Source organism: Onychostruthus taczanowskii, unplaced genomic scaffold, assembly GCF_017590055.1.
Source record: "Onychostruthus taczanowskii isolate IOZ18803 unplaced genomic scaffold, ASM1759005v1 scaffold8, whole genome shotgun sequence".
Classification (NCBI taxonomy): domain Eukaryota; kingdom Metazoa; phylum Chordata; class Aves; order Passeriformes; family Passeridae; genus Onychostruthus; species Onychostruthus taczanowskii.
The window spans coordinates 14379589-14406632 of record NW_024505892.1 but is presented as its reverse complement, the minus strand read 5'-3'; the positions used below and the strand labels follow the sequence as shown (position 1 = coordinate 14406632).

The window sequence follows — 27044 nt, the reverse complement described above, 5'->3', positions numbered from 1 at the left end:
TTCAGTAGAAGGAAAATAAACCTAGGATACGATATAAAGATATAAAACTTTATTATGAACATATTTAACAATGATTATGCACATAAAGTCTTCAAAGAAACTTTCTTGAAGTAAAATATTCAGTTTTCCTTCATATTCCACATTAGCATGAAGTTTTGCAACATAAATGGATAATTTGCTGATATTAGCACAACTTACACAGAATATTTAACATGTCCTCATGCACACTTTCTCAAAGCAGCATTTAATTACAGCTTCTCATTAAACAGAGCATTTATCTTACACATTTTTATACCATTTTGGTACACAATTTTTCCATATTTTCATTTTACATATTTACAAACTCCTAAAAAAAATTTTACAGTAATGCAAAAGTTATTACTGGCATAAGCAAAAGGAAATGGGTGGGGAAATTAGGTGACTATGGATGAAATGTTGTCATTTGGCTCAGAGAAAGACTACAGATCGAAGTCTTTCCTAGCTGGAACTGTTCTCCCCAGTACTGGTACCACAGATCCAATGCACAAGCTGTTTCTCACCAGTGTTAAGCCTTAGGCTGCCTCTTTGCCAGTCCCAGGAAAGTTTCAACCAATTTCAACACTGGCTGTGTTTGTAAAGCAAATATTACAGAAAGCAGTTGGTATGAGTGGCTTGCACTCAATTATTGATTTCTTAGAAGACCCTTGTAATCACTGTGTACATGGAAGTCTTGCAGTAATTAATGGATGATCTCCTTTAGGGCCAGGATCACTGCGTGATGTGGGGCCTTCCTCTGTACATTTCTTGTTTTGTACAGTTGCAGTAGTGATGCAAATAACTACTTAGCAGTAATAAAAGGAAAGCCAGACTAGCTTCTTAAAAAGATTTATTCTGTTTGACCCTTGGATTTCAATACTTTACTCAGAAGTGAATTTATGCCACCTACTCCCAAGCTGTTTACAACCCATATTGGAATATTCTTGAAATACTGTCTCTGCTCTCCAATCATGGAAATAAGAGGAGTCTTGCTGGCAAAATTAGTTCCGCATCTGCTTCACTGCTTTTGCCATCTTATTGTATATTGAATTTAATGCAACAGTGATTCAACCAAGCTACCATAACACTGTAGCACTTCCAAAACAGAAAGCTATTTTGCATGGCAAAAAAATTGCTTAAATATAATCTCTAAAAATAACCACAGAAATTATTTTCTCACTATGTTCATAGTGAGATACTTACTTTAAGTACACATTTCCCATTCTTAGCTTTTCTATTTCCACTTTGAATGTAGTGATGTAGTGAAGTTTATTCAAACAAAACAGCAAGAGAAATGGGTTGAAAACAGCTTAGAAAAAATAATCTCCAAGTTAGATTAAAAATATATTTTTTAGTTAATGAAATCCCAAGGCATGACACTATTTGAGAGTTGACTGTAAACACCAGTTCAGACTGTGGTAAGAAACATTGGTCAAATTTTCATAACAATTTAGGAGAGAATTAAACAATATTAGAGGAAAAATATCTGAGTATGTAAGAATCGTGTAAATATCAGTTTTTGAAAACCTACTTCCTGTACCTACTGTTACTCCAACAGAACTTGAAAGGATCTGGCTCATGTAAACAATGCCAAATTCGTTGCCAAGTCTGATTCTGCACATTCAAATAGGGAGAGTTATCTCAGAAACAGTAAAAATGAGAATGGACTCTGGATACAGAGCATCTCCCATTCCCTTCCAAAATAGTCTAAAAAGAAGTGCTGAAGGTACATTTTACTACAGTTTTCTGGAAAGAAAACCACCACTAACTTGAATTACTTCTTTAGTGTTTTCCTGTATGTTCTTCTAAAGTAATACCAAGTAAGAAGTTAAAGGGAAAAACCTGCTCTTCCTCCCCAGTAATTTCCTTGCTTTAGCCATACAACAGTGCTTTGGCTTCTAACAAAGAAATGATCCCTGGCACAAAAAGGTTTTCATTTCAGAATACTCTCCAAAAATTTCACAGCTCCACATAATTTTAGAAAGTTTTCCTTCTCTCTCTCACACGCACACAATGTCTCACAACACATCTCTAGCAGAGCACTGATTTAATCTGAACTATTCTACGACAGCAAGGGCGCAACCACATGAAGCTGGAGTTCCTTTGGTCCTCTCTAAGTGAGTTGCTGCCTTGTGCAGCCTCCCCTTCATGATTGAACAGCCACCAGAAGGTCACTGCAATGGGCACGGTCTAGAGCAGTTGTTGCATTAAAGCATAACAAATCTCCTTTTTCACCAATATGACTCAGCAAGTCTAGCAGGACTTCATTGCACTATTCTGCTTAAACTACTTTAATGATGAGCACAATTCCCTAGTGCAACCCAGCACCATAATGTAGTAGATTAACAGTGCTTTTGGGAGTCTTCTAAAGCAGCAGGGCAGAGAAATTTTACAAGAGTAAATCTCTGTTGTAAGTACATGAAAAATGGAGATACTTTTAGAAATGTCAAGTATCTGAAAACAAAAGTAGTTACAAACAAACATCTTAAATAAAGAACCGAACAATGGTGTAGGAGAAAACCAACTTCTAAATAGAGAAGCAGCAGCATTGTACAAGGAATACTTAATTCCCATATAACTTTGTTCCAGCACAGACTGGAATACAAATAATCACAACATGTGCTAGTAAAAGTTCCCATCATACAGGTGGTGACTGGTATGACAAAGAAGCTGAACTGTGCACAGAACATGCTCACAAGCTGACTCTCAGACACGTCCAGTACATGAGCAACCACAACTGTTCTTAGCATGTAGAGTAACTATCTATGAATACAACTTAAGGGAAAATTGATGTAGGGGAAAAAACTCTAAAAATGAAATGTTTGGAAATTTGAAACTGTAATTCCTTAAAAGACTTTCATACTCTATTCTCTGTAAGTGACAATCTCCTCCAGTGTACAAGAAGACCAGTAAAAAGCCAGTACTGGCTTCCTTCTGTTGTGGCTGAAACATTTCCATTTGAAATGGCTGTTTAAAAAAACCAACACAGACATTTCTGCTGTAGCAGTAAAGCATGTCATGAAACACATAATTATACAAATAATTTTGCACGACTGAGAATATTTTGGCTCACTACAACTTGCCTATTTGCCCGTATCTTGCACTTCTAAATCCGGTAAACTTACTGAAATGTATTTTAAAAATGGCCTTAAGTCTTTATCACTTATTTGAAGGAAGAACAGAAAGCTTGAGTCTTCTTGCACTGATTAAAAAAACAAAACACTTCATTCCCTGCCTCCAGCTCAAAAGGCTAAGGTAGAAAACTGAAAGGGAAATGAGGCACTTCATACCACAGTGGACAGAATACAAAACAGGTAATGCAAAATGCAAGAGAGGAATGGCAGTATGCTGTACATCATCCTAAAGAGAAAAAAGAAAAGAAAATAAAACAAACAAAACAAAAAAAGCCAAAATGGAGCAGCAAGGAAGCAATTTGAAACGCAGTATACAACCTGTGAGACTTTTAAACGGAAATAGACAAAGATTTTAGTCCACAGACATCCTACTATTAGGCATTTTATAAGACATGTAAAAATTTGGATTCTTCAGTTTTCACCACAACCATTTCCATCATTTGTTTTCTCAGTTTTATCCTTGTAAACAGAAACAGAAGCAGGATGTCCTTCCTGGGAGTTGGTGTTCAGGTGACAGCAGACTGTAGGAACCCAAAGAAGTTGTCCAACAAGGAAAACTTCAGAACTGGCTGAACTCCAGATGCACAAGTCTGTCTGCACTGAAACCAGTCAATCAATCACTGTCTGACTCTTCTTTATATTTGGCTCTAATAGCTTGGCCGTTCTGAAGAGGCATCTCTTCATAGTCACTCCTGTGAAACAGACACGTGTTGTAATTTCTGAACATACAACAGTTCAGATAGGAAGTTGAAAATAAAGAGGAAGATTCTAAACTACATTGAGGCATCAAATTGTTACTTGGGTAAGAAGCTGGTATCTGTTTTTCTTCCTTGTGGGAGCTATGAACAACACGATTTTTGCTCCAGAGGATAAGTTTCTCCAGTGAAAGCCATTTTTCACACAGAATAGCAAGAAGCAAGCTGGCACTACCACTACTCATCTAACTAACCAAAGGCAAGCTATCCCAGCATGAACTTGTTCAGGTTACTGCAGTGTTGGTCCCATCCTCACTGTTCCAGCCACTTCAGCGTCTTTGGTGAGAGGTGAAAACATCACGGGTGTATTTCATGTCCAGCACAGACACCTGACTGCGATGGGTCTCAAGTGCTACTGTAACTCTCATATTACATAAAATCATCCAAGTCAAGGAAGTTTTGCTAGACTTGATTATTCTTCATTCAGTAAGTGCTGGAGACTTAAAAAGTGACCCTGTCCTTCCCTGAATAATTTACATATGAGATGGCTCTTTGCTAATTCCATCTGACTCCTGCAGTCCTTCCCAGTGTAAAAAGGAAGCCCTTTCCCTTCATAGCTCTTACTGCCTTCACTCCATGAGCTACCAGCACCATAATACTTTCTTACCTGTTTGTATCAGTGCCATGGCAATCCCTTTTAGAAACCAAAAAAAAAAAGAAAAAAACATGCATTCTCATTGTATTTCTGTTTCAGAAAAGGCTATACTTCTATTCTTTAGGCAGAAAACTTTCACTAACAAACCCTTCACTTAATTAATATGTAAAAGAATATTGCAAAAATAACACACCAGAAGTACCTCTCCATAGGTATTTTTTAATCTTACCCATAAATCACATCATCATCTGAATCATTCAGCATAGAAAAAGCAGGATTGTCTTTCAACTGTGATTCTGGAAAACACAAATAAGGGTTAATTTAGTGTGTTAAATAAATGTGACTGTAGTGCTAACTCAACATTGTAGCAACAGACACAACAACTTCCAAGGCAGTCACAACCATAGTTCAACAAAACTATATGTAAACAGGAATTCTCTCCTTTAAATACACTACCCTTCAGCCACATAATTGTAGTGTTCTTAAGAGTTAAGGAGACAACACATTTTTATTTATCTAAAAATGAGATTCATTAATCTCATTTTTAGATAAATATTCTACATGTTGTCTAAGTTCATTTCCTCCCCTGTGCAATTTCCCGTGTCATATTTCAACCTGCACATAAACTGATTATTCTTAATCAAAATTTCGTATGTATTTAAAAAGCACAGACTTCTTGATTATTTCTAAACTAAAAATATAGTAGACCAAAGTTGGAATCCCTTGACTGCAAGTCAGTGATTATCTAGTTATTCTCTATCCTTGAAAGAGATGAAGAAACAACTTGTACCTTTATTGTGAGATGAAAAGAAACACATACTTTCCAATTGCTATTTATGACAATTCCCTCTAGCTTGTTTTAAGGGCTTAATTTCTTGCATAATCTGTGCTGCTTAGCTGCAGTTCATAGTTATATGCAAGTAAAATTCAATCCAGCAATTTGCCATAGCAACTTTTTCCTGGCAGCATTTTACCTTCTGCTGTCTACAAACAAATACTTCTGCAACCCAACAGAAGGCTTCCAACTTTATCTGCAGATCCAGCCAGTTCTTTTTCCATTCTGAATGGAAAAATAGCATTTTTCTGGAAGTTTTCTTCATCTCAACTCTAAACTAGGGAAAGGACGAGCTCCACTCTTTAGTGCCTTCCCCCTGCATGCTCTCAGCATATATGATACAATTGGAGAGGTTGCTAGATAACCTCATCTAGGCCTCCTTTCCCATGAAAGGCTGTGCCACATCATCTTTCCAGGTCTCTTTCAAACTGGGCTCTTCTATGGTTCTGTACCTTGAACAGAGTGCTTAAAGCAGACAATGTACTCAGTAAAAATATTTATTTTAATGATCTTTATCTTTTATTGAGGGAAATACTTTATAATCATTATGTTAAGTCAGACTGCATTCTTTATATCACAATGCAAAACCAGAATTGCCACTGACTCAATCCTTTGTCCCTCCTTACACGGGCCCTGTGCAGCCCCCCACCATAGCAAGTTCTCCAAAATTTCTCCCATATTAGAGATAGTTTCATTCCTACTTTTCCAACAGCACTTGGATTTCAGAGTCCAGTTTGCCAGCATGGCGATGTATTAACTTGCATTAGAACAAAGTACAAATGAAGTGATGCTGTTCCTTCAGGGCTGTCTGTGAGTCACTTCAAAGGTTGGTGCATCACATCCAAACATCATACTGACGGTAAACTTGACCTAGGTGCATAAGAATTCAGGCCCAGCTAATCAGTTGATTACATTTTATGTGTTCCTTCATATTTCCAATGCTCAGGAGCAGTGAGTGCAGCTCTGGCTTATGTTAACTCAAAGCAAACCAGAACAGTAATGAGACAACCAGAATACAAAGGCATTGCACAGCATCTGCTAATAGGGCAGCTCTTGTCATCCACGTTTGCCAGACAATGGCTCACACTTACCATACAATGCATTCTTCGAGGGGGAATACACAAATGCTAATGTGTAGAGATAAAAGTTCAATAACCCATAAAATGATAAGAATTCTGCTGGTAGTAAGTGTTAAGGACATTGCTCAATATAGTTCCATACATATTAACTTTGGAAACAAGACCCAACCCACACACAGGCTGTTTCAATGGAAAGAATGTTTACCTCACTCAAGTTTGTGAGCACAAGTGGCTGAACAAAACTGCATGTTTTAAATTCAATGACAACTAATGTACTCAAGCCATTTCAAGGTAAAGCTCCCACTGAAAACAGAGCTTTAACACAAGTAACATTGTGTTAAGGTAACATTTGCTGAGGTACAGTCTGCTTTTGAGCAGTGGAGTGTATGGTCAATCAAATGGTTCTGCCTTGAATGCTGAAAGAAAGCAGAGTAAGTTGGGTGTTCAGGTGGGTTTAGTTTGTTTTATTTTTTTAAAAGTTCTTCCTTGGCACAATGATGAAGAAGGAAGGAGAAAGGACATGTGGACAGAAATCCGAAAATGGTTTCTTGCCATTGTTTTACGAATACTAAAGGTTTTACATACTGTTTTCTCCTACCTCCCGAATCATACCTAACCTAATCAGCAACCAGAGCAGCTGCAGTCACCCAGAGCAACAATCTAATAGCTCAGGGCAGGAATACAGGTCACAATCCTGCTGGCAAAAGACATCAGAAATAGTCTCTCAAGCCAATTAAATTCTCTGTTGTGAGCTGTATCACATGTAGACTTGGACCAATACACAAACGTATTTTCAGTGACATCCAAACTATTAATTTCTCATATTTTAATATGCCCCATGACAACCGGTAAGTATAGAGCAAACAACTGAGCAAACAACTGAGGCAGAAAATACAGCCAAATCTGCCAGAATATCTCATTAAAATTAGTTAGACATGCATAAGGTATGCATATCTAAGACTTCGTTCCTCTTGGAGAGTATCACAAGCAGTTGTGATGCCTGTGATGTGGACACACTAAACTCAGACAACTTTTATGAAGAGCCATTGCAAAATGCTGACAGGAAATCCTAAACAAAACAGACTCAGTTACAGGAGTCCACCTAGAAGTCAAAGGTCTCACTCTTAGATACATCATTTTAAAGCACCTATATGAAAACAGATTAACATTCCTACTTGAGCAGTATCACAACACAAGGATATAGTTCTGATAATGAGTTGACAGCTCAGCAACAAAGTTGTCCTGTAGAACTTGTGCTCCAAAGCGTAGGTAGAGTATAACAATGCTGTGGGGAAAAAAATAAAGCATATAGGTGTACTGTCTCCTTAGGCTGCAAAATGGAAATAGTAGGTTGATAGAAGAATATATGAGAGTGTAATTATGTTAACATGCAGACCATTTATTTTAAGATACATTTGCTTAGCTAGTTCTAAATTAAGAATGATTCTTTTGTGATTAAAAGATAGCACTCAGCTGAGAAAAGCAGAAATCCTCAGATTTCATCCACTACAGACAATCCAATAGTCAACAGCTTTTTGAAATAACAGCTTGGTGTAGGGAAAACAGATATTAACAGTAATGTAAGAAATTAACAGTAAACTTCTGCTTTGACTAAGTGAAGCCTACAAAGCTCCAGAAGAGCTCTGCCAAGTGAACTTCTAAATCTTGTGCATTGCCAGGTAATCGAAATAATATACAGTTAGCTCAAAAAGCCTCAAGAAGGGTTAAAAAATTAAGAAATGCTTGCCATCACAATAATACTAAAAGGCATTCTTCAGTTTCATTGACTTAACTTATTACAACAAAATGTATTCAAAGCCCTGAAAAAAAGGTTAGAAAAGTTGGAGTACCGACAAATGTACTTCGAAAAGCCTTACCTAATGACAAGCACTACAAAGGTTAATGCAGTCAAGAATTTTAACCTGAGATCTGAAAAAGATTGAGAAAAGTTGTTATCAGTGAATTTACACCTACATCTAGGAGAAGCAAGCCTGTTTGGGAAGAATCAAAAGAATTATTCCTTACCAACATAAGGCATGTTTCGCAGTTCTGAGCATGCTCTCACTATCAGGAACAGAAGGTACAGAATGTATGTGGTTGCCACCACAAGGAAGAAGATTTTCATTCCCTATAAGGAAAGTGTTAGGTTTTATTATTTAATAAGATTTCATCTATTCCTTCTTCTGCCAATAGAAATAATTAGTATCCAAAAGCACAACACAGAATGTTCAATTTATAAAGGGAAAGTAGGCTCATGAAACAAGGATGGTGATACATTCAGGGACGTTTTTGGGGAATGTAAAGAAAGGATGCTTAATAGGACCCAGGATTTTGTTAACTGAGTTCAGAGTTGGCTGAATCTCAATAATTCTCTAAAAACACAGCTCCCAAGAACAATACAAGAACCCATGTACATCAAACCTTCCTTTACAACACGAAAATCTGAAATTTGCTAGAGTAGGGGACCTTGGCAGGAGTTAAGAAGTACAAAACTGAACAACAGACTAAAAATTTTTTCTTTCAATCCCAACAAACTTGTGGTGTTTAGACTCCAGATTTGCAAGACAATTTATTTTTCTCAATGGGACAGCTATCAATACAGTCTATTCTTGATCTAAAGCAAAAACGAAAGCATTCTAGTCAGAATAAGACTGTCTGAGCAGCATTTTCTGTTTTCTAAACTGTGTTATACATTTTTATAAAAGAACAGGCCTGTATCTCTTTATTTTGCCTAACTGTACCTGACAATTGGACATCAAGAAGTAATTTTTGACTTACCTGGAAATTACCTGTGTCAACCCTGTACTGATACGTAGGGTCATGTACTTCATTCACACTAGAAAAGATTCAAAATTAAAAAGTGGTATAAAAATGCATAATTACAAACAAGGTTAAAAAGACGTGCTCATCAAGAAACACACTCACAAAGAAAAGGCTTAAGGTTACTATGTAGAGCTTATAACAAAAGGGTTTGGCTGTGTAAGTTGGTGCAATGCCATTAATTCCAATGGAGTCATGACAATTTACCATATATAGCAAACTAAATTTGCAGAAATATGGAGGATTTAAATTGGGATCATGTCTAATCTCCCCACTTGTTTTTTAGAAAATGCGTATCATGTAAATTCCTACAAGCCTTCACAATTCACAGTCTACATTTTATCCTTAGAAAATGAAGTGGCATGAAGCCTTCCCTCATAGCAATTTTACTAATAGCACGAGCATTTCCTGCATCTGCACTGCTTTCAGTAATGTACAATGGCAAGGAGAAGTTTAGAAGGCATCTTCCTTCTGAGAGATAAAATAAGGGACAAACACTTGAGACTAAAACAGTGTAAAACTACAAATGTACTGAAATGGATGAAGTTTTCTGCGTGGGGAAGAGTGACACCTTTATGTTAACACAACAAAATGGAAAAAAGGGAGAACCACTAAACCAAGCAAAATAATGGAGTTCTGAGTAAGGACAGCATAGCTTGACTAAGCCATGTGAGTACCAGTTGTGCAGATTTACTAGTCAAGAAAGTCTGGTCAAACTGTGTCATAATTAGCCACAGAGAAACTGTTGCTCCAGCTACTAAATGCTAATTGAGCCATAGCACTAGAATGATTCCTGTAGGGAGCCATAACACACTGACTAAGTAGAATGATTTCTAGATCACACTCAGATTTATGAAATTATTTACTACTAGGTTGTCGATGGAGAACTGTTTTCAAATCAGTCACAATCTGCAGAACAGAAAGATGCAGAATTTGAACTCCATTCCTGTATCACAATCCAAGCATCAAGAAATAGATACCACTAGGTACAGACAAGTCTTCTCATTGGTGAACGCTCTCAGCTCAAACTTGTGCAATACATTTTAAATTCCTTACGTTTGCCATATTCCCAGAGTAACAGAGGCCAGCCACAGCAGTCCAACAATAAAGAATTTGGGCAGATAGAAAGTTAAGCACTTCCTTTCCCCCTGTTAAGAGAACAATAATGTGGTGAAAGTGTGAACCCACACTTGAGATTTTATTCGTTCTTGACAGATACAATAACTACCATCTTTGTTTTACTCAACGTGAACTGGATTAAGAGACTCATCTTTTGCATTTTTACCCTGCACAAGTGGCTAGAGAAGGCATTATATTGTATCATCATTTGTGTTAATAAGATGAAGTAGAGTTGGAGCATCCTATTTATAAGGTCCCACATATTTCACTGATAATGCAAATACAGGCATAGGCTCCAGAATTCCTATTTCTCTTATGTAGTATTTTAAAGTAGTTGAAAAAACCAATCAACTACCACATACAACATAAAAACCCTTCAAGCAAGAATGAAGCATAATGGCATCATAATTCTGATGACTGTCCCATCTACTGCATTTAGGCTTGGTTGACTCAAGATAATTTACTTCACCATAAATCATTCTAACTGCAAAGCTTCATATGACACATTGTACTTTATGAATAAAATAAATGTTTGTTTTGTAAGAATTTGATTTCGTTTTTGTCACCTTTTGAGAGAACTGAACAAAACAAGTCCTGTCTCCTCAGTAAGCAGAAGATACTGTTGCATCTCTTACCTGTACTCTTATACCATGGTAAACACAAAGCCAGAACAACAACAATGCACACAGAAACAGCGACTGGAATAGATCATCCAGCATTCCAGGAAACCAGCTGTTCACCAGAAAAGAAAGGGGGAAAAATGGATCTGTAACAAAACAAGAAAAAAAGTTAAACACAGAGAAAAAAATCCTTTCAGTATGAAAAGTAAAGCAGAATCCAACTTCATCAGAACAAAATAAAAAAAGCCTATATTTTTTCAAATTACCCCAGTAAATTAAACTGGAGCTTCTTTTATTTTAAATAAATTAACAAAGAAAACGGTGCCTCCAGCAGCAATCCACTCTGTTGCAGCAATAATCTTGAATGGTTGCCAACATTTCTAGAATTCAGGTTTTATTAAACTTTCTACTAAACCACTGTTAATGGTGACAACCTAAAAAATTACCGTATAATGACTGAGATGAAAATATTCTTTTGGTACTGCTAGAAAGTGCTAGAATTTGCTGTGTTTTACTGGACTAAAAGTAGCCTCCATTTTTAACTAAAGTGTGAATATCTGAAAAATGAAGACAGCAGACAAACAGAAATTGAAAGGTTAAGTATGGCAGACACCTATTCCAATCAGAGCTTTAAATAAATAGTTGACATCCATGTGACTAAGAACAAAATCCACCCACTCATTATGCCCTTGAATTTGCTGCACTTAGAAAGGGCTGGTTTTTTTAAAATTTAGTTTTCTGAAGCTTTATAAACAACTGCTTGTAAGTTCAAAGAGAAATTCCATTTTGCCTTCTCTTTTTGTCTTTTCTTTTCCTGCTTCTGTTTTAAAAAGGTGCCTTTCCAAAAATTCAAGGATACAAGTACCATTGTAAAGTAGCAAGAGAGGAAGTAGGATGGACATCCATTTCTGTTCAATACCCCAGTCTCTCATGGAGAATTTCCGCAGGGAATGTGCAAAGAGACACTATAAAACAACAACAACAACAATTTGTAATGAAGGAATACAGCCTCTAATGGTTTAACCAGAGCTAAGAGAGAGCACAGCACACTGCAAAGGCTACTTCACGAGGCCTTTGCCACTGAGAACACTGTAAAATGGACACCAGGTCTCCTAGTTTCTATTTCAAGTTTGCTCGCTGACCCCAATGCAAATTACTTAATTGCTCAAGCAAACTGGGAAGTAAACCAGCCAGTACCTGAAAATCAACAACATGTGAAATAAAAGATGCTGCCTCATTGTGTACTGGTAACACACTATCAATGACTTCCACTTGAACTCACTTTTTTAAAAAGCAGATTGCATTTTATATTCACCATTATCTGAGCAACATCATCTACAAGAAATATGCTAGGCAAGCGCGCATTATTTTGGCATCCCTACTTTGAAAATTCAGGATTTTAGATTTTATGTTGGCTTTTTTTCCAAACACTTCTATTCCAGGAGCCAAGACAGGTTAGAGAGGAGACATCATCTAAATCATAGCATAATTTAGGTTGTAAGGGACCTCTGGAGGTCATTTGGCCCATGCTCACATGCAAGACAGTGATAACTTTATTGTCAGATCAAGTTAAACAGCCCACACACTGGCCATCCTATTCCTGAGTCTGCCTACACTGCAAAATAATACTTTTCTTCAGCATCTCATCACAACTCCTTTGTCTAAGTAATTTTTTTCTGTTTAATCCAAACCCAGAGTTTAGAAAAACAAGTTTTTAATTTATCCTGTTTTCTTAATGTCCCTTCAATACCACTTGTAAAAACATAAAAGCAGCAACTACGTAAGTATTTCAGAAACATTTTTACACCCATTCAGTGACACATCAACTTTGCTGCCTGGGGTTAAATTCCTAACCACAGCATTAGAGAGCACTGTTGTCAGCTGCCTACATAATAAACTCCAGAAAAGCTGCAAAAAAATCTTACCGTGACCATAAAAGTAAGAACCACAAAGACAAATCGGAACCATATTTCAACTTGTGAAAAGGTTGGATTATAGGTCTTCCACTACAAGAAAACAGAAGAGCCTGATGAGTAGTATTTTGACAAACTACATGACATCAATAATTAGCACTTTATTGCAAATACTGAAAAGTTCTGTGGCTTTTCAAAATTTAAAGGTATAACCAAATTCCACTGCGTCACCACAGAAAAATAAAGACAAATTTGTAATCACAGGACTATCTGATAAAAAGATAAGAAAAGCAGCCTAATAGCCTTGCTTCTCTTTTATCCTGCCACTTCCTAACATACTGCTGTCCTATTTTAAAGCACTCTCAGGACAAATAGGATAGTCTTCATTGATCTCAACAGCACTTTCAATCAAAATTTGAATGCCAATAAATGAGTAAATCCAGTGTGTTGTTCTGTACTACCAAGGTCAGATGCATAAATTATGAAGGAGTCAGAAAGGTACAGGAGCACTTCCTGTAAGGAGTCGATTTTCTTAAAGCTTACTCACTTGTCTCAGAAGTTAAAAAAGAGAAAATCATGTAAAGGAAGGATAAGCAGCTTACCAGAAACACAAATATTTACATAGGTTAAGGGGGAAAGCCTCCTTCTTCTACTCTAACTATTAGAAGGCATAAATATTAATTATAACATGTCAGTTTACATAAACTCTGCTCTGCTGACAATTTATCTCATACCTGGCATGCTTCTGAAGCCATTTTTGAAATGTAAGCTCCCTGGCACAACACACGCTCTGCTCATCTGAACAAGCTTTACCTTTCAATGTATTAAATCTGTCAACCTCTGTCTTGTCTTTTTAAACTGTAAATGTAGAATGAAAATTATATGTAGAGAAACCTATTATACAAAAGGCAATCCACTGATTTCAACTGAGATCACCATAAACAATTTAATAATGAAATAAATGTGACAATTTTAGTTGCTGCAGGAAAGTTTGGGTTGAAGTTTTTTTGGGATTACATACAGGTCTCCCTTAAAGGCACCCTGCAAAGGAAGATAAAAAACTGTACAACTATAAATGCCCCAATACTATGCTCTGTTTGAAATCTGGAACTAAATAAAGGGTTTGCAAGCCTAGGGTGTTTTTCCCCTGAGAGCTTATTTTTAATTATGTGCTTTATGCACTGGAGTATTAAAAATATTAATATTTAGAAAGTTAATTTGGTATATCAAAAATCTTTTTTCCTTTACAGTAAGATTTTTGGTTGCTACCTGCTCTGACACAGTGAATGCTGTATACAAGTAAATATACCAGAAGAACCTGTGTTATTAACCTGGTTAAGTTCCTTTTTCTCCCAATGCAAATGTTTCTAAATTTCTTTCTGGAGTCAATCAATACACATTATATAAATGCTTTATAAGCAATCTTTAGCACTATTAACTGAGATAGTTATTCCACTGGAGATCATTTGAGTGAATTATTTTAGTAATCTGCTTGTTGTTAGCTGAAAAAAAAAAATCAATTATCTTCCTCATAAGCACAGTGCCCTCAAAAAAAAATCTTTTCATTTTCCTTTGAGTTAGCTAAACCTTTCCAGTTCACACTTTTATGAAGTCTGGAAAATTTTGCTAATTCAAATACACCTCCTGGGGAGGCTGAAAAAAAATACCATCCTGCAGACAAGCAGCATCTCTATAAGCAAATGCAGAAAACTGGATGTTCTAATCTAGCCTGCCTATTGTAAAAAAATATCTCCCGGCACTCAGACTAAACTTATCTATTACAGAATACAGCAGCAGTAGTTCTGAGAATTTTCTTTTCCTTTTAGAGTTAAAAAAATTGGTCTAGACCCTTATCAACAGTAAATGCTATAACAGCTCTGACATCAGTAGTGACAGAAAAAAAAAATTATTATGCATTTTTTTATCTTCAAAAATATGATACTTTTTTGTTGCAGTTAAAGCACACTTCTACAGCATTAAAGAGACTTCTTTTACTAGACTAAACCTTTATACTTACTGTGAAAGTAATATTCTGGATGGTGTATGTTAACTTGTTCAGATCTTCAAAGCTTACAAATATGTTGTACTGAGTGTAGTTCAAGTAGCCCAGATGAGCAACAATGATTTCACTGCATTTCTGGGAACACACACAAAGAACAGAACATAGAAGTCTTCAAATTATTCCAGAATATGCACTGTTAGTACAGGTTGGAGAATTTGTTCCTAAATGGTCCAATATTGATTATATTTATTATATATCTCATCAGTCTCAGTCAGTCTAATCAAGACTTTCTTGAAAGATACCAGAGGGAGCAGAAGAAACTGCTGAAGTCAGTCAGGTGGATCAGTGGCTGAACAATAAACAGTGCCAGCTTTTCACCCGAGCCAGCGACAGCAACAGCTTGCAGCAGCAGGATGGAATGAAATAACTCTGTCACTAACTCAAGCTGGTGAGATGGGACTACCTTATACTAACTCATTTAAAAAGTTAACAGGAGAAAAGAGAAAATCCAAGTATATTGCTCTCTTGGCTGTGTAATTAAATCTAATGGAGCCCTTCTAATTAATTTCTGCCAACTTCATAGATATATGCATATATCTATATAAAAAGAAAACACTTGATTTACTATATATGCTTATCATAAAAAACTTCAGCTATGTCCTTCCTAAGGGATTTGCTCCTGGAGAAGCTGTTTTGAATGTCTTTAAGCTTAAAAATTTCAGTGAAAATTACATTAGCATCTCCAAATGTTTCTTTACACTGGCAAAAAATGTGGCTTTTTCAGAACACAACTGCCAGCTGATTTCAAACAGATTCTGCAAGGTGTTGGAGAAGAATTTTTCTCTCCTCTGGAACACTATATCAAATCTTCATCTACAACATCCCTTTCTTCAGTACTGCTAAACCTGTTTAGGTGACTGAACAGGATCCACTGCTTTACTGACAAAGAGCAGCTCTAACAAGACAGAGCAGTCTTTAACAGGCAATAGACACAAGTCACAGAAGTAAACTGAAAAATGATGGAAGGTGTCTTGTCATTACTGCCTCCATTGCCGTTATAAATAAAACTGTCCTGTAGAGTCTTTCCTGAGACATGTTTAACAGGTCCATTCTTATTTGCAATGTAAAGTAGGATGCACACAGATTTAAAGAAAATGCACTACATCAGAGTTTTGTTTCAGCAAGTGCATACTTGCACACAACTGAGTAACCTCGTCCGATTGTGAACTTGATTGTTAACGTATGGTGTGCTTCCATCCTTCACCACTCCCAGGACTCTGACTGTCATAGTCACATTCTTCTTGAGGGATACTGGAATTAAAACAGAAAGCATTAATCTATTGTAACATGCAGAAATTAAATCTCAAAGAGAGTTCCAAAATTGTTTAAAACACATATGCTATCCAAATACTACTCAGACTAACCCAGTTATACATTACTGGAGTAGGGTACAGTATTTTTATATACAGGCAGTAAGCCACAAACCCTGTGCTGAGTCTTGACAGATTAACAATTACTAATACAGTATTTCTCACATTTATACAGGGAAGCTGAATTGAAAAATCAGTATCATTACAATCTACACATCTAATTCCCCCCGAAATGAAGAAGGAAATACACAGATTATCCAGATACTATTGTTTTCACAAAAAATAACAAACAACTTGTCCCCTACTCCTGCTGCTTACAATTCAATCAGTCCACGTTTTTACCAAGGGAGGCGGGTGAGGTGGAAGAAAACTGTTATCAGTGGAAAAACCCACCAACCACAGCCAGAAAGCAACAGGATCATGTGTGTGACAGATGGAATTAAAGGTACAATAGACAGGTTGCTATAGCAGTTTCCTGAGAATTAGGTCAGATTCTCACCATCATGCTGATCCAGCTCAACCACACAGGTCAGCCACAGCTGCTGGTTGTAAGTTGACAGTGGTGGTGAACTTAAATTAAAGGGCTTCAGCTGTAAAAAACACCACAAGGTTAGCACCAGCCTTTAAACTGTTGCCTTACATATCTGAAGTTACAACGACGAAAGGCATGTTAATTATGTTTGTGACAATGTTTTTGAGAAGAGATTTGTATGTGCTACTCTGTGGACAGCATGATAAGCAGCTCACATAGAAGTCTTCCAGAGAAGCAGCTTAAACAGCACATGTATTTTGCAAAGCACTGAAGTAAGGAAAGGTACAACTACCTAAACCTTATGAAAGCAGCAGCAATAAAAACAGAAAAGTTCAGATGTGAAAAACAAAATCCTGAGGCCTAGCCTGAATAAAAAAAAATAATTTTTAGCACTTTACATCAAAAGTCAGATTTGTGGGCCTTCATCTGCTACAAAGTTTTAAGACTGTTAAACTATAATTACAAAAAAGCCCTATTTTCCACAAGGTTTTCTAAAACCTCCACATTCAGTTCAAAAGAATGAAAGGTATCATTAACAGATAAAATTACACGCAGGAAAGACTTCTCTAATTTGAAATTAAGATGTGCTTGAAAAACAGTAAAACCCACCCACAGTACTGCATCAATCCAAACATATATAGGTGACTGGTAGGTAAAAAAAAAAAAAAAAGCGTCCCAGTATATTTAAAGAACATGCACTTTGAGAATAAACCCACAACAAAACCTTTTCAGCCCTTTCACAAAAAATACTTTAGATATTAGTTTGACAATGAAGAGCTAGACAAACAAAAATGCAAGAACCGAGAACCAACATATGAAAGCACTTGAGAATATGTGAATGTTCCTCTTAGGAAGCCAGATCCCATGTCTTGGTCACATGATAGTGAACAATTAACAAGAAATATTTCTTTACAGATGACAGAAAGGGAAATCACAAGAGGGATAGCATTAGTTGCCACTGAGTGCATTGTTTTTCAATGCATGTTCTCAATTTCTGTTTCTGAACCCTCTACAAGAATCTCCAACATTAATTCACCAGGGAAAAACTCATGTGCTTCTTTATCAGAAACCTCTGTGCAGAAACACCCTAGAAATCTCTACCTGACCTGCTCACAACAGTAAGAGACCAGAAATTGCTGCTGGGCTATTCATGAAGTAACACAGGGGTAGTACAATACTGCATGTTCAGCTTCAAACTGGAAAGCACCACCAAGACGTTCTGCAGTAAAAGTTTAAATATTTAAAATAACCGGGGGGAAGGAGAGAAATGTTTAACATTACTAACATCAAAAAAAGCCATTCATATAATCCAACAATATTTATTAATTCTTACCTTTAGGCTGTTATTTAAGTCAGTTCTTGCTACAGAGGTTTCAATTACATTAGGACCTACACAATATATAAGAAGGAAGAAAGAAAATAATATTGAAGTATACATACAAGTGATGATGTAAATATAGGTTTTCAAAAGACTTGAAAAGTCTTTTGACTTTTCCTAAAATGTCTTTTGACTTTTCCTAAACCTAAATATAGGTTTTCAAAAGACTGTACAAAATACCACCTGTAAAGCAGGTAAATAGTATTCCACTTTCCAGATGTTTCAGATAAAGGGTAAAGTACTTGGATATTTCAGTATAATTTATAAATTTTACCTGCATGTTCCTTTAAGCATCTCTGACATGGTATTTCTACACATTATTAAATAAAGTAAATTATAAATCAAGAACTCCTCGTCAAAAGCCCTGAATGTGTACTCTAAACTACTACAATTTTAGCAGTAGTTTTTTTATTCATATATATATCTATCTGTATCTTTCTATATATGTATATATATCTCCCAGGATTTTATGGGAATGCAGTCATGAAAGCACTCAGCTACAGAACCCCCTTGTTCAATAAGATGAGGCTGCTGAGGGCCATGTCCAGTTAAGTCTTTAACATCTTTAAGGACAGAGACTCCCACAACCTGTCTGGGAAACCTGTTTCAGTATTTAACTCACATTACATTAAGAAAAATTTCCTAATATTTAACTGGAATTTCTTGTGGTCCAGTTTGTGTTGCACCTCTGAGAAAAGCCCCATCCTCTTTGTAACCCCTGATATGATTGTTCCAGAGTGGTACAATTTCCCTTTAGGCATGCAAGAGCACGGGGCACTGAGGACAAGAGGAATGCACGTGTGTTTGTGTTTTTACATAAACAAAACATGAAAGGACTAAACCAGGAAAGTGACAGGGAAGAGTAGAAAAACATCTGTCTACACAGCAGGTTGTGAACACACACAGAGAAGATGTATGGCAGGGAGATCAGCAAGACAGATACACCTGTATTTGGGCCAGGAAGATCCCCCTGTCCAAATGGTCTTTGCCTGTATATATTTGGTCTGGCAATTTAATGGAATTTTCTAACTCTCAAAATATGCTCTTTCAATCACAAACTCAGTATTATAAAAATTATGCAAGAAAAGCAGTTTCTCACACAGACCAAACATTTCAAAATTACCACAAAGAAAGAATGGAAACGAAGGAAGTGTATAAATGAGCAACATAGGATCACTCTTGTCCAAGATAGGTTAGCTGTCATCACAGCTCTAAACATGCAGCACTGCTTGGGCTCCTACAACCACTCTAATAACAATACTAACCATCTCACAGGCTTAAAGAGGAAAATTAAGAATTTCAGCCATCACAGCCAGAATTTCATATTAGAATTGCAGTGCAACATCACTAACAGCCACCACTATAAAGTCAGTTCTGCATCATTGAACTTTTCAGCTCTCAAGTACATATAAACCAGATTTTTGAAAGGCAGTTTTTGTTTTAAAAAACAAAATTGAGTTTCAGTAGGTGTTGACAGTTGGTAAGTCATCATATATCAGTAATTAAGTATTGACAAAACAACTAGAATTAGCCTTTATAAGGGTTTTTAATTTTTTAATTGGAAGATATGAACCAATATTGGGACAAAGAAATCACGGTGAAAGTTCTTAAGAACAGCAACCAAACAAACAATGAAGCTCTAGTACTATAACTGCTTCTTCTCTAGCAAGCAATATATAAAAGCTATGGCTGCATCACTAACAAATGGAGACTAATTTAAATAGTTACTGTTTTTCTTTTAGTCTTGCTCACTTAACATAGTAACAGACAAAGGCAAACAACTATCCTGACTTGATGAACCGCACAGCTACAGAAAATGAGTTCTGCACTGTGGATTTTCTCTGAACTTGTCTCATCCCGAAGATAACACAGACCCACTATGAAAAGAGAAAGAGAGTTGAGTGCAACTTGGAAAAAATTCCAAACAAGTCTGTCTGTTTTGGGTTACAAGAACTGTAAGAGTAGCATCCATCTCTGATCAAACTATATTGATTTCTCAGATGAAAATCAAGGCTCCTGCCAGGCTTCCCAAACTGCAGGTGTAGATGTTGAGTGTGGGCAATGGCACACTTAAGTAGCACAGAAAATATGGATGTATCTCCCACACTTTCATTTACTTAGTGGGTTTGGTGAGCTTTTCTCAGACTCTACCCTTTAATGAGGGAGAATTCTGTTGTTAGGGCCCCTCCTTCTATTCACAGGAAGCAAGCAGCTGTCAACAAAAGCCGTGAGGAATATCACAATAATTGTTCAGTGGATCTCCTCCCAAGGTAAACAGCATTCATTTAAAAACATTTAAGTTATAATAATGAACACTGTCACCCAACTATCCAGCAAACCAGTCTTACAAGGACAGGAATCCCACAGCCATGCCAGCTCCTGAAGGGGATCACAGGCAAGGCCTGGGACCACAGCATGGTACAGATGACCAAGTGCTGCTTGCAGCAGCCAAGTCCCCTGGGCCAAAGGTAACCATACCACCAGATTACTCTGCATGCAGACACAATACACCAGCACAGCTCCCTCTCAGGTTCTGCTACTGATTAGGAAAAAAACACTCAGTTTTCTCTTCCAGGAGCATTCCCTAGTCTTACATAAAACAACTTTCTTTCATTTCTTGCAGCCTGGCAGTGTAAGTACACAACTACAAATATCGTTCAATTTTAAAGCCAAATAGCCCAGTTACACTAAATTAAATAATTAATTTTCCCTGCCTCTTTATCATAAAATGCACTTTTGCAAATGTGCTGATGCAGTATTTTAGTGGCCAAATAATGCCCTTCAGCATCCTTCAGCAAGTCACAGGAATATCAGCGGTTAATCTTTAAGAACTGAAAGCCAATTTAGACCTTTGGCCGTTATAATAAATCAAACAGCAGGAAAGAAGATTTTATTTCACAGACAAATTTTATTATTGAAGGCTATCATGAAAAATGTACTGCCTGCAAGGCACAGATGGGCATAAAAAGCCCAAACAGCTGTCTTCAATTAACCCACCCTTCTTCCCAAGTCAGGCAGGACTGGATGGCTCTGAGGTCTGGGAGCCCTTCTCACTCTGAAGGAGGTGAAGGACAGGGCAGAGTGGAGAAAACCCAACATGTCAAAAAGTGTCAGAGGTGGACACAGGGGAACACACTGGACATGCCAAGTGATGTGGAAGTCAGCAGTAAAGTAGAGGAAGATGGTAACAACCTAAAGTAATTCTTATATAGGCTGCTTAATGAGTACCAGTCACTTTCCTTCTCCCTGTCACTTAACTTCTGTATCGATAAAGCTCTTCTGACAGCAAAATATCAGTATATTTAACACTGCTAGGAGAGCACATTGACTTATTTTTCAAGTATGTTTTAGCCCTGGAAAAGCCCTCTGGCACGAAATAAAGAAGGGTCCCCTACTTTTCAACTCCCTAGTGACACTGTATCTTTGTTGACCAGACTACCACAAATCTCTCTGATCTCCAGGATGAGTACCCAGGCTTTATGCGCTTAGCCTCCCAGGTCATGCCAGGACTCTCACAAAGATCTCTGAAACCAGAGACCTAAACTCATATATGTTTGACAAGTTTATATTTTTACACTAAAATATTTTGTATTTATCTGGCATCTATCACCCAAACATTTAGAAGGCTTTACAAACAGTTAGTTTCCTCACAGGAAACCAAGTACTAGCACTACCATTTTACATATAGAAATACAAAGAAAAACAATTAATGTAGCAGTCTGCTGAAAAATTATGTTGCAATGAAGCTACTTGTTTCATTTTATCGACTCTCCCCTGCTGCAAAGCAGTTGCAAATACCAAGTCTTTGTAGGTATTACTTCTATGAAAAAGTGAGATTGAATAAAACTTCCCTGTCCCTGTAAAGACAAAGGCTTCCTCGGACATCTCAGGAGCAGTAAGCTCATTAGCATTTAAATACATCTGTAAATACCAACAGGTTTAGACAAAGTATATGAGAACTGTAATCTTTTAAAAAGAGAACATCCTTACCTGCTATTCCTATGAAGACTGTCAGACCAAAACAAATAAAGAATACTACAAAGACCAGAACAAAATGCCTTTTGGACAGTGTATACAATCGCATCGGGGCCAGCCTACAGGAAGCAAAAGAAACCACAGAATTAGTGTCTGTCATATTTCTAAAGGGGCAGAAAATAAACCCCATTCATTCTTCAACAAAGAAAATTAAACCAAACGCTGAGGTAACATGTAACACTAAGAAAAAAGATACTAATGCTGCTTCATAGAGCAAAGATAACAGGCATTATTAAACACATGTATGCATGCACACATCTGTGCTCCAAAATGTATGAATTTTGCCCGATTTTAATGTTAGGGTTTTCTATTGTCCTAAAACTTGTGCAACAGAAATCATTTCTTAAAGGGAGAAAAAGTTGGTTTTGTTATTTCATACATTAATAACTTAAACATCCAAGACCCTGTGTCTCCTGCAATGAGAGACATGTCCCTTAATCTAAAGGGACAGACATCACTAACAGCTTAGTTACCTGCACAGGATCTTGATGAGTTCTCTATACCCTATAAATATACTTCAGCCTAGCAGGATCATCCCTAACAAGGAGTAGGGCAGGACTTCAGACCTGCTAGATGTGCATGCTCAGGCTTTGAACTCTTGGCTCCTGAGCTCCAGCAAACCTTGGGAAATAAAAACCTGAACTCAAGTTTGCTATTGGACACCTAAATACAAATACACATACAAGCAATGACATCTCCTGCACTATGCCTTGGAGGTTATCATTAGGTTAAAGACAAAACAGGGGCAGGGGTGTGGGTGTGCATTGAAAATACCAACTGCATTCCCTGGAAAACAGGTCACTTCCAGTTCTGTTAGCCTAAGGGAAATATGATCAAATAACTAATCTTACGTAAGGTGGACAAATCCAGCAAACATTTCCTCTTGAGATAGACCAGAACTGAGCCACCACATACCTGACTTTCTACTGCTGTTCCAGGAGGTATGATCATAGGAATCTGTACAGTTCATATGGGAAAGCTGCAGGACTGGGGGGCTGATGGGCTGGTGGTGGTGTTTTTCAATAAATTTGTATGAGCAGCATCATGGAAAGAAATTAAACCTTAAGACTTTAATTACAGCACTCCCTTTTAGCTTGGAATAAAACTTCTTTCTTCTTTTCACCAGCTGAATGGTGCTCTTACTGGTTCACCACATGAACAAAGAATTGCAGAAGAGGTGGTGCAATCCCCCCCATAAGCCCAGCCTGAACTCTGGGACCAGGTACCATGTGCTGCATGCATAGCAGCCCTTAAAGCAAGGCAAACAATTCACTTTAAACCAGTGCAAGGATTTAATAATAACAACCTCTGTTTTCGTTGAGAACCACTTCATTTTCACCAAATGAAGCACTACCAAAACCAATTTGAATTATTTCTTTACTGTAAAGTTTGAGAGATCCAAATCTTAATTTATTAACACTGAAAGGAGGTGGGGAAGGGAGGAAAACCCCACAGAAATAATGAGAACTGCAAGCAAGTAGCTGCAAATGTTACAAGCCTGCACAAACTGGCTGTGCAGGACTGCAGGCACAGCACCTGCACAACACTTGTCACACACCTTTACACACAGCAGAAACTCTGCATCAGTATAGGGGTCAGAACAGCTGAGTGTACAGCCAAAAAAGGCAAACCATACAGGAAATGACAAGTAAGTACCATATAAGCAATATCAGATAATCACACAGAAGCCTCACAGACAAATAGGATTTTAAGCTGACTTTTTAAAATGCCAATTAATAGAGGCATTCCAAACCAGAACTTGTCTGCTCAACTTTTGCAGGGATGTAACTGCAGTATTTTTCTTACATCAATGTCTTAAAACCTCAGCCTTCATGCACTTAAACCATGTTAAAGCCATTAAATCCATACCAGTTCTAAAACAACTAACTAAGGGGCATTTTTCCATCAGCTCCTGGGGCTCCTTCAGTTCCAGAGATGACCTGGTATTCTCTGTCTACCTGAGTACACCAAGTATGGGATATTATCTTGAGATACCAAAGTATTAATCATAACAAGAAAATCCTTGACACATAAAAGCAGTACATAAAATGTGGACATGCCTAAATTAACTGTAAGAGTTCAAGTGGATACCAAACGCTTCATGGCAGAGCACATACTGAGGATCTCTCCACACAGGAAAGTCCATGGCTTGAGCACAGCTGACAACTGGAAGGGCATTGTGTTTGCAGTAAAGCATGACACATACTTGTGCTGTCTGGACAGCTCACATCTGGGCATCCACTTGACAGCTACAGGCTGATGCAGGACCCTTCTGACTTGCTGTGCATGTTCTTGGTTCTTCTGTTAAGTTTCCTAATTTCAAAGTTTTTGCAGACATTTCAAAATGCATGATGTGGACATGAAAAGCAGCTCCCTCTCCACACTCCTTACAGGAAAGCCACCAGTTCCTCACCCAGCCAAGAGTGTTACAACCACTGGCAATTAGCACCTGGGTTTACTCATAAGCCAGAGTAGATGTGCTTGTGAGCTTTTGAAGAAATACCTTCCAGACATTGGCTCATTCTTTATTCCAGCTGCTCTCCAGATGGTGCAACACCTAGGAATGGGTAGGTGTACACCTATCTACCAGCAGGGATGCTGTAGCCAGCCTAGAGTGGAGACACAGAGAGCAGGGACACGCCCTGTGCTCTCCTTTCATTCACACCTGTACTCCTCAAGTCTCATTAAAGCCACTGGCTGAATGTGCTGCTTTAGAGGTCTGTAAGGCTACACAGACCCTTGTATGTAAGAACTCAGCCAAATCTTAACTGCACTTCCCATGAGGGCAAGCCACAATTTACAGCATTCCCATCGGGTGATGCACGCTCCACTGCCCCTCGCCGCAGAACTTCCTGGTGCAGATTTCAGTGTCTCGCTGCACCTATCACCAGCTGACACACCAAGCAGGTAAAATCACCTTCCCATGAGCTCATTGCTTAACACCTGCCTTTTGGAAAGAGATTATGTAAAGTTTATGAATATATGTAAGTGCAAGTTGGTGATGGCTCACTGACAGCCTCTATTTTACATTTGAAAGGCCCAAGAAAGAATGAAATGTTGGAAACACATTTATAGGAAAATCAAAAAAGATTACTCCCTCTGGGTGCACCTGTTCAAACAAGTCAAGCACTGTGCTTTGCTTTACCAAGCAAAGTGGAAAATACTTTAATAAGCCCAACCACAGCAGTCCAAAGCTCAAGACTAGGCATCCAGCTGTCTGCAGGTCTTTCAGGCAGCTTTTACCACCTACACTCAGCTTTACCCTAATTCAGAGTGGTTTATAATTAACTTATGTCTGAAACTGGCTGCAAAGGAGGAGAAAAACTCTGAGACACAAGCAGAAGAATAGTATACTTACACATCTCAAATAGCAGTCAGTAAAGCTAAACTGCTCTAGTGCAGCCTGTGACAGAGTTAACTTTGGAAACACACACTCATAACTATGCAATCTTTCAGTAGCCATTCATACATGAGACATAAAAGTGGGTTACATTTTGCTTTCGGAGTAAAGTTTTGTCTCAAAAAGGTCAGCAAAACGTTTCTCAGGATATTTCTCATCTTCAATCATTACTCATGACTGCACAACAAAGTCTTTAATGAAGACCATCACCTGCTATATAACAGTTTTCACTAAAGACTGACTTTAAAGAAGGGAAAGCTGTGGCGAAACTGAGATTAAGCAGTAGGTAGGCACAGAGTCGATATCAAAATCAGAAACAGCTCGCTTTTATGCACAGCAGCTTTTCTGAAATCCTAGCCTCAACATCTTTGCCTCCAACTGCTCTTCTCTATTTTAGGCTCACTCCCAAATAGAACCATCAAACCCACTTTGATTTGAATAATTATATATTCTAGCTACGTTGACAGTACTGGGACTATCCACACACCCTGCATTTGCTCATGGTTTAAATACATTGCCTGCTTTGGTGTCCCTCAGAAGACCTCGAATTTCTTCTTGCAAATGTATTCCACAAGGGTTAACAGCTAACGAGGCAGCACATGACTGCACGAAAAAAGGCATAAAATTAACATAATTTTTTACATGACAAATGACAGATAATCACGGCTATGCTTTACCTTTGTATGCATGCACGGGGTGGGTTTGGCTTTTTTGGTGTTTTAGGTGTTGTTCGTTGTATTCATTTAAGTCTGAATAATTAATCACGGCTATGGCTCTGTCCATGCCAAGAAATATCCGGGAAAACAAGTTTTTCCTTTTCCCTTTAACAAATAATCTGAGTGAAGATACCGGTGGTGGGGGGAGGTTTTATTGGCCATACAAAAGGCAAACTCACAGCATTCACCTAAAGAAAAGGACAGACACCCTCGGGGCTCCGAGTGGCGAACACAACCTCAGAAACACTCATTTAACCCCCCGCGAGCTGATTTCCTCAACGAGGACAACATGTATAAACTGAATTAGACTCAGACCGCGCAAAGAGATCGAGGGGTGTCCCACCCTGGAGACACTCGAGTCCCGTCAGGACACAGCCCCGCGCCACGTGTTGCAGGACCGACCCGGCCCGAGCAGGCAGGCTGGGCTAGCCGGCCAATGACCGTGGTCCCCTCCAAGCCTGCCCGTTCCGTGATTCTGTCGGTGACAGCGCTCAGCTCCTCCCTCAGAGACAGGAGTTTGTTCTCCCGGACCCGGCCGCGGAGCCGAGCGAGCCGGCGCCCCCCAGGCTCGCGCGCCCCCCGCGCCCGCCGCCGCTCCCCGCGAGCCCCCGGGGCCGGCGGCGGACGCCTTCCGCGTGCGTCACCGCGCGGCCGCCACGCGGCCCCACACACGTCACGGGCCCCGCCGCGCCCCGGCCGCGGGGGAGCTGCCAGGGGGGCGGGGGA

The 27044-nt window shown here is 38.2% G+C and overlaps 1 protein-coding gene across 1 annotated transcript; it reads right to left on the bottom strand.

Moving 5' to 3' along the window:
• Nucleotides 1-34: 34 nt before the first annotated feature.
• Nucleotides 35-26792, bottom strand: TMEM181 (transmembrane protein 181). Its single transcript, XM_041423953.1, has 17 exons — nucleotides 26280-26792; nucleotides 22158-22261; nucleotides 18123-18178; nucleotides 16757-16847; nucleotides 16080-16198; nucleotides 14903-15022; nucleotides 12898-12978; nucleotides 11838-11937; nucleotides 10988-11118; nucleotides 10290-10381; nucleotides 9192-9249; nucleotides 8439-8541; nucleotides 8291-8342; nucleotides 7616-7698; nucleotides 6426-6515; nucleotides 4729-4795; nucleotides 35-3841 (listed from the first exon to the last, which is right to left on the bottom strand). Exons 2-17 carry the CDS (start codon nucleotides 22249-22251, stop codon nucleotides 3763-3765), a joined length of 1416 nt encoding a protein of 471 aa, XP_041279887.1. The 5' UTR covers nucleotides 22252-22261; nucleotides 26280-26792; the 3' UTR covers nucleotides 35-3762.
• Nucleotides 26793-27044: the final 252 nt, after the last annotated feature.

Excerpts from the sequence above, each read along its gene's own strand:
- TMEM181 (XM_041423953.1), bottom strand. The coding sequence starts at position 22,251 with ATGCGATTGTATACACTGTCCAAAAGGCATTTTGTTCTGGTCTTTGTA. Across the intron at positions 18,179-22,157 it reads AGTCTTCATAGGAATAGCAG|GTCCTAATGTAATTGAAACC; the intron begins GTAAGGATGTTC and ends TATATTGTGTAG. Across the intron at positions 8,343-8,438 it reads GCGAAACATGCCTTATGTTG|ATCTCAGGTTAAAATTCTTG; the intron begins GTAAGGAATAAT and ends AATCTTTTTCAG.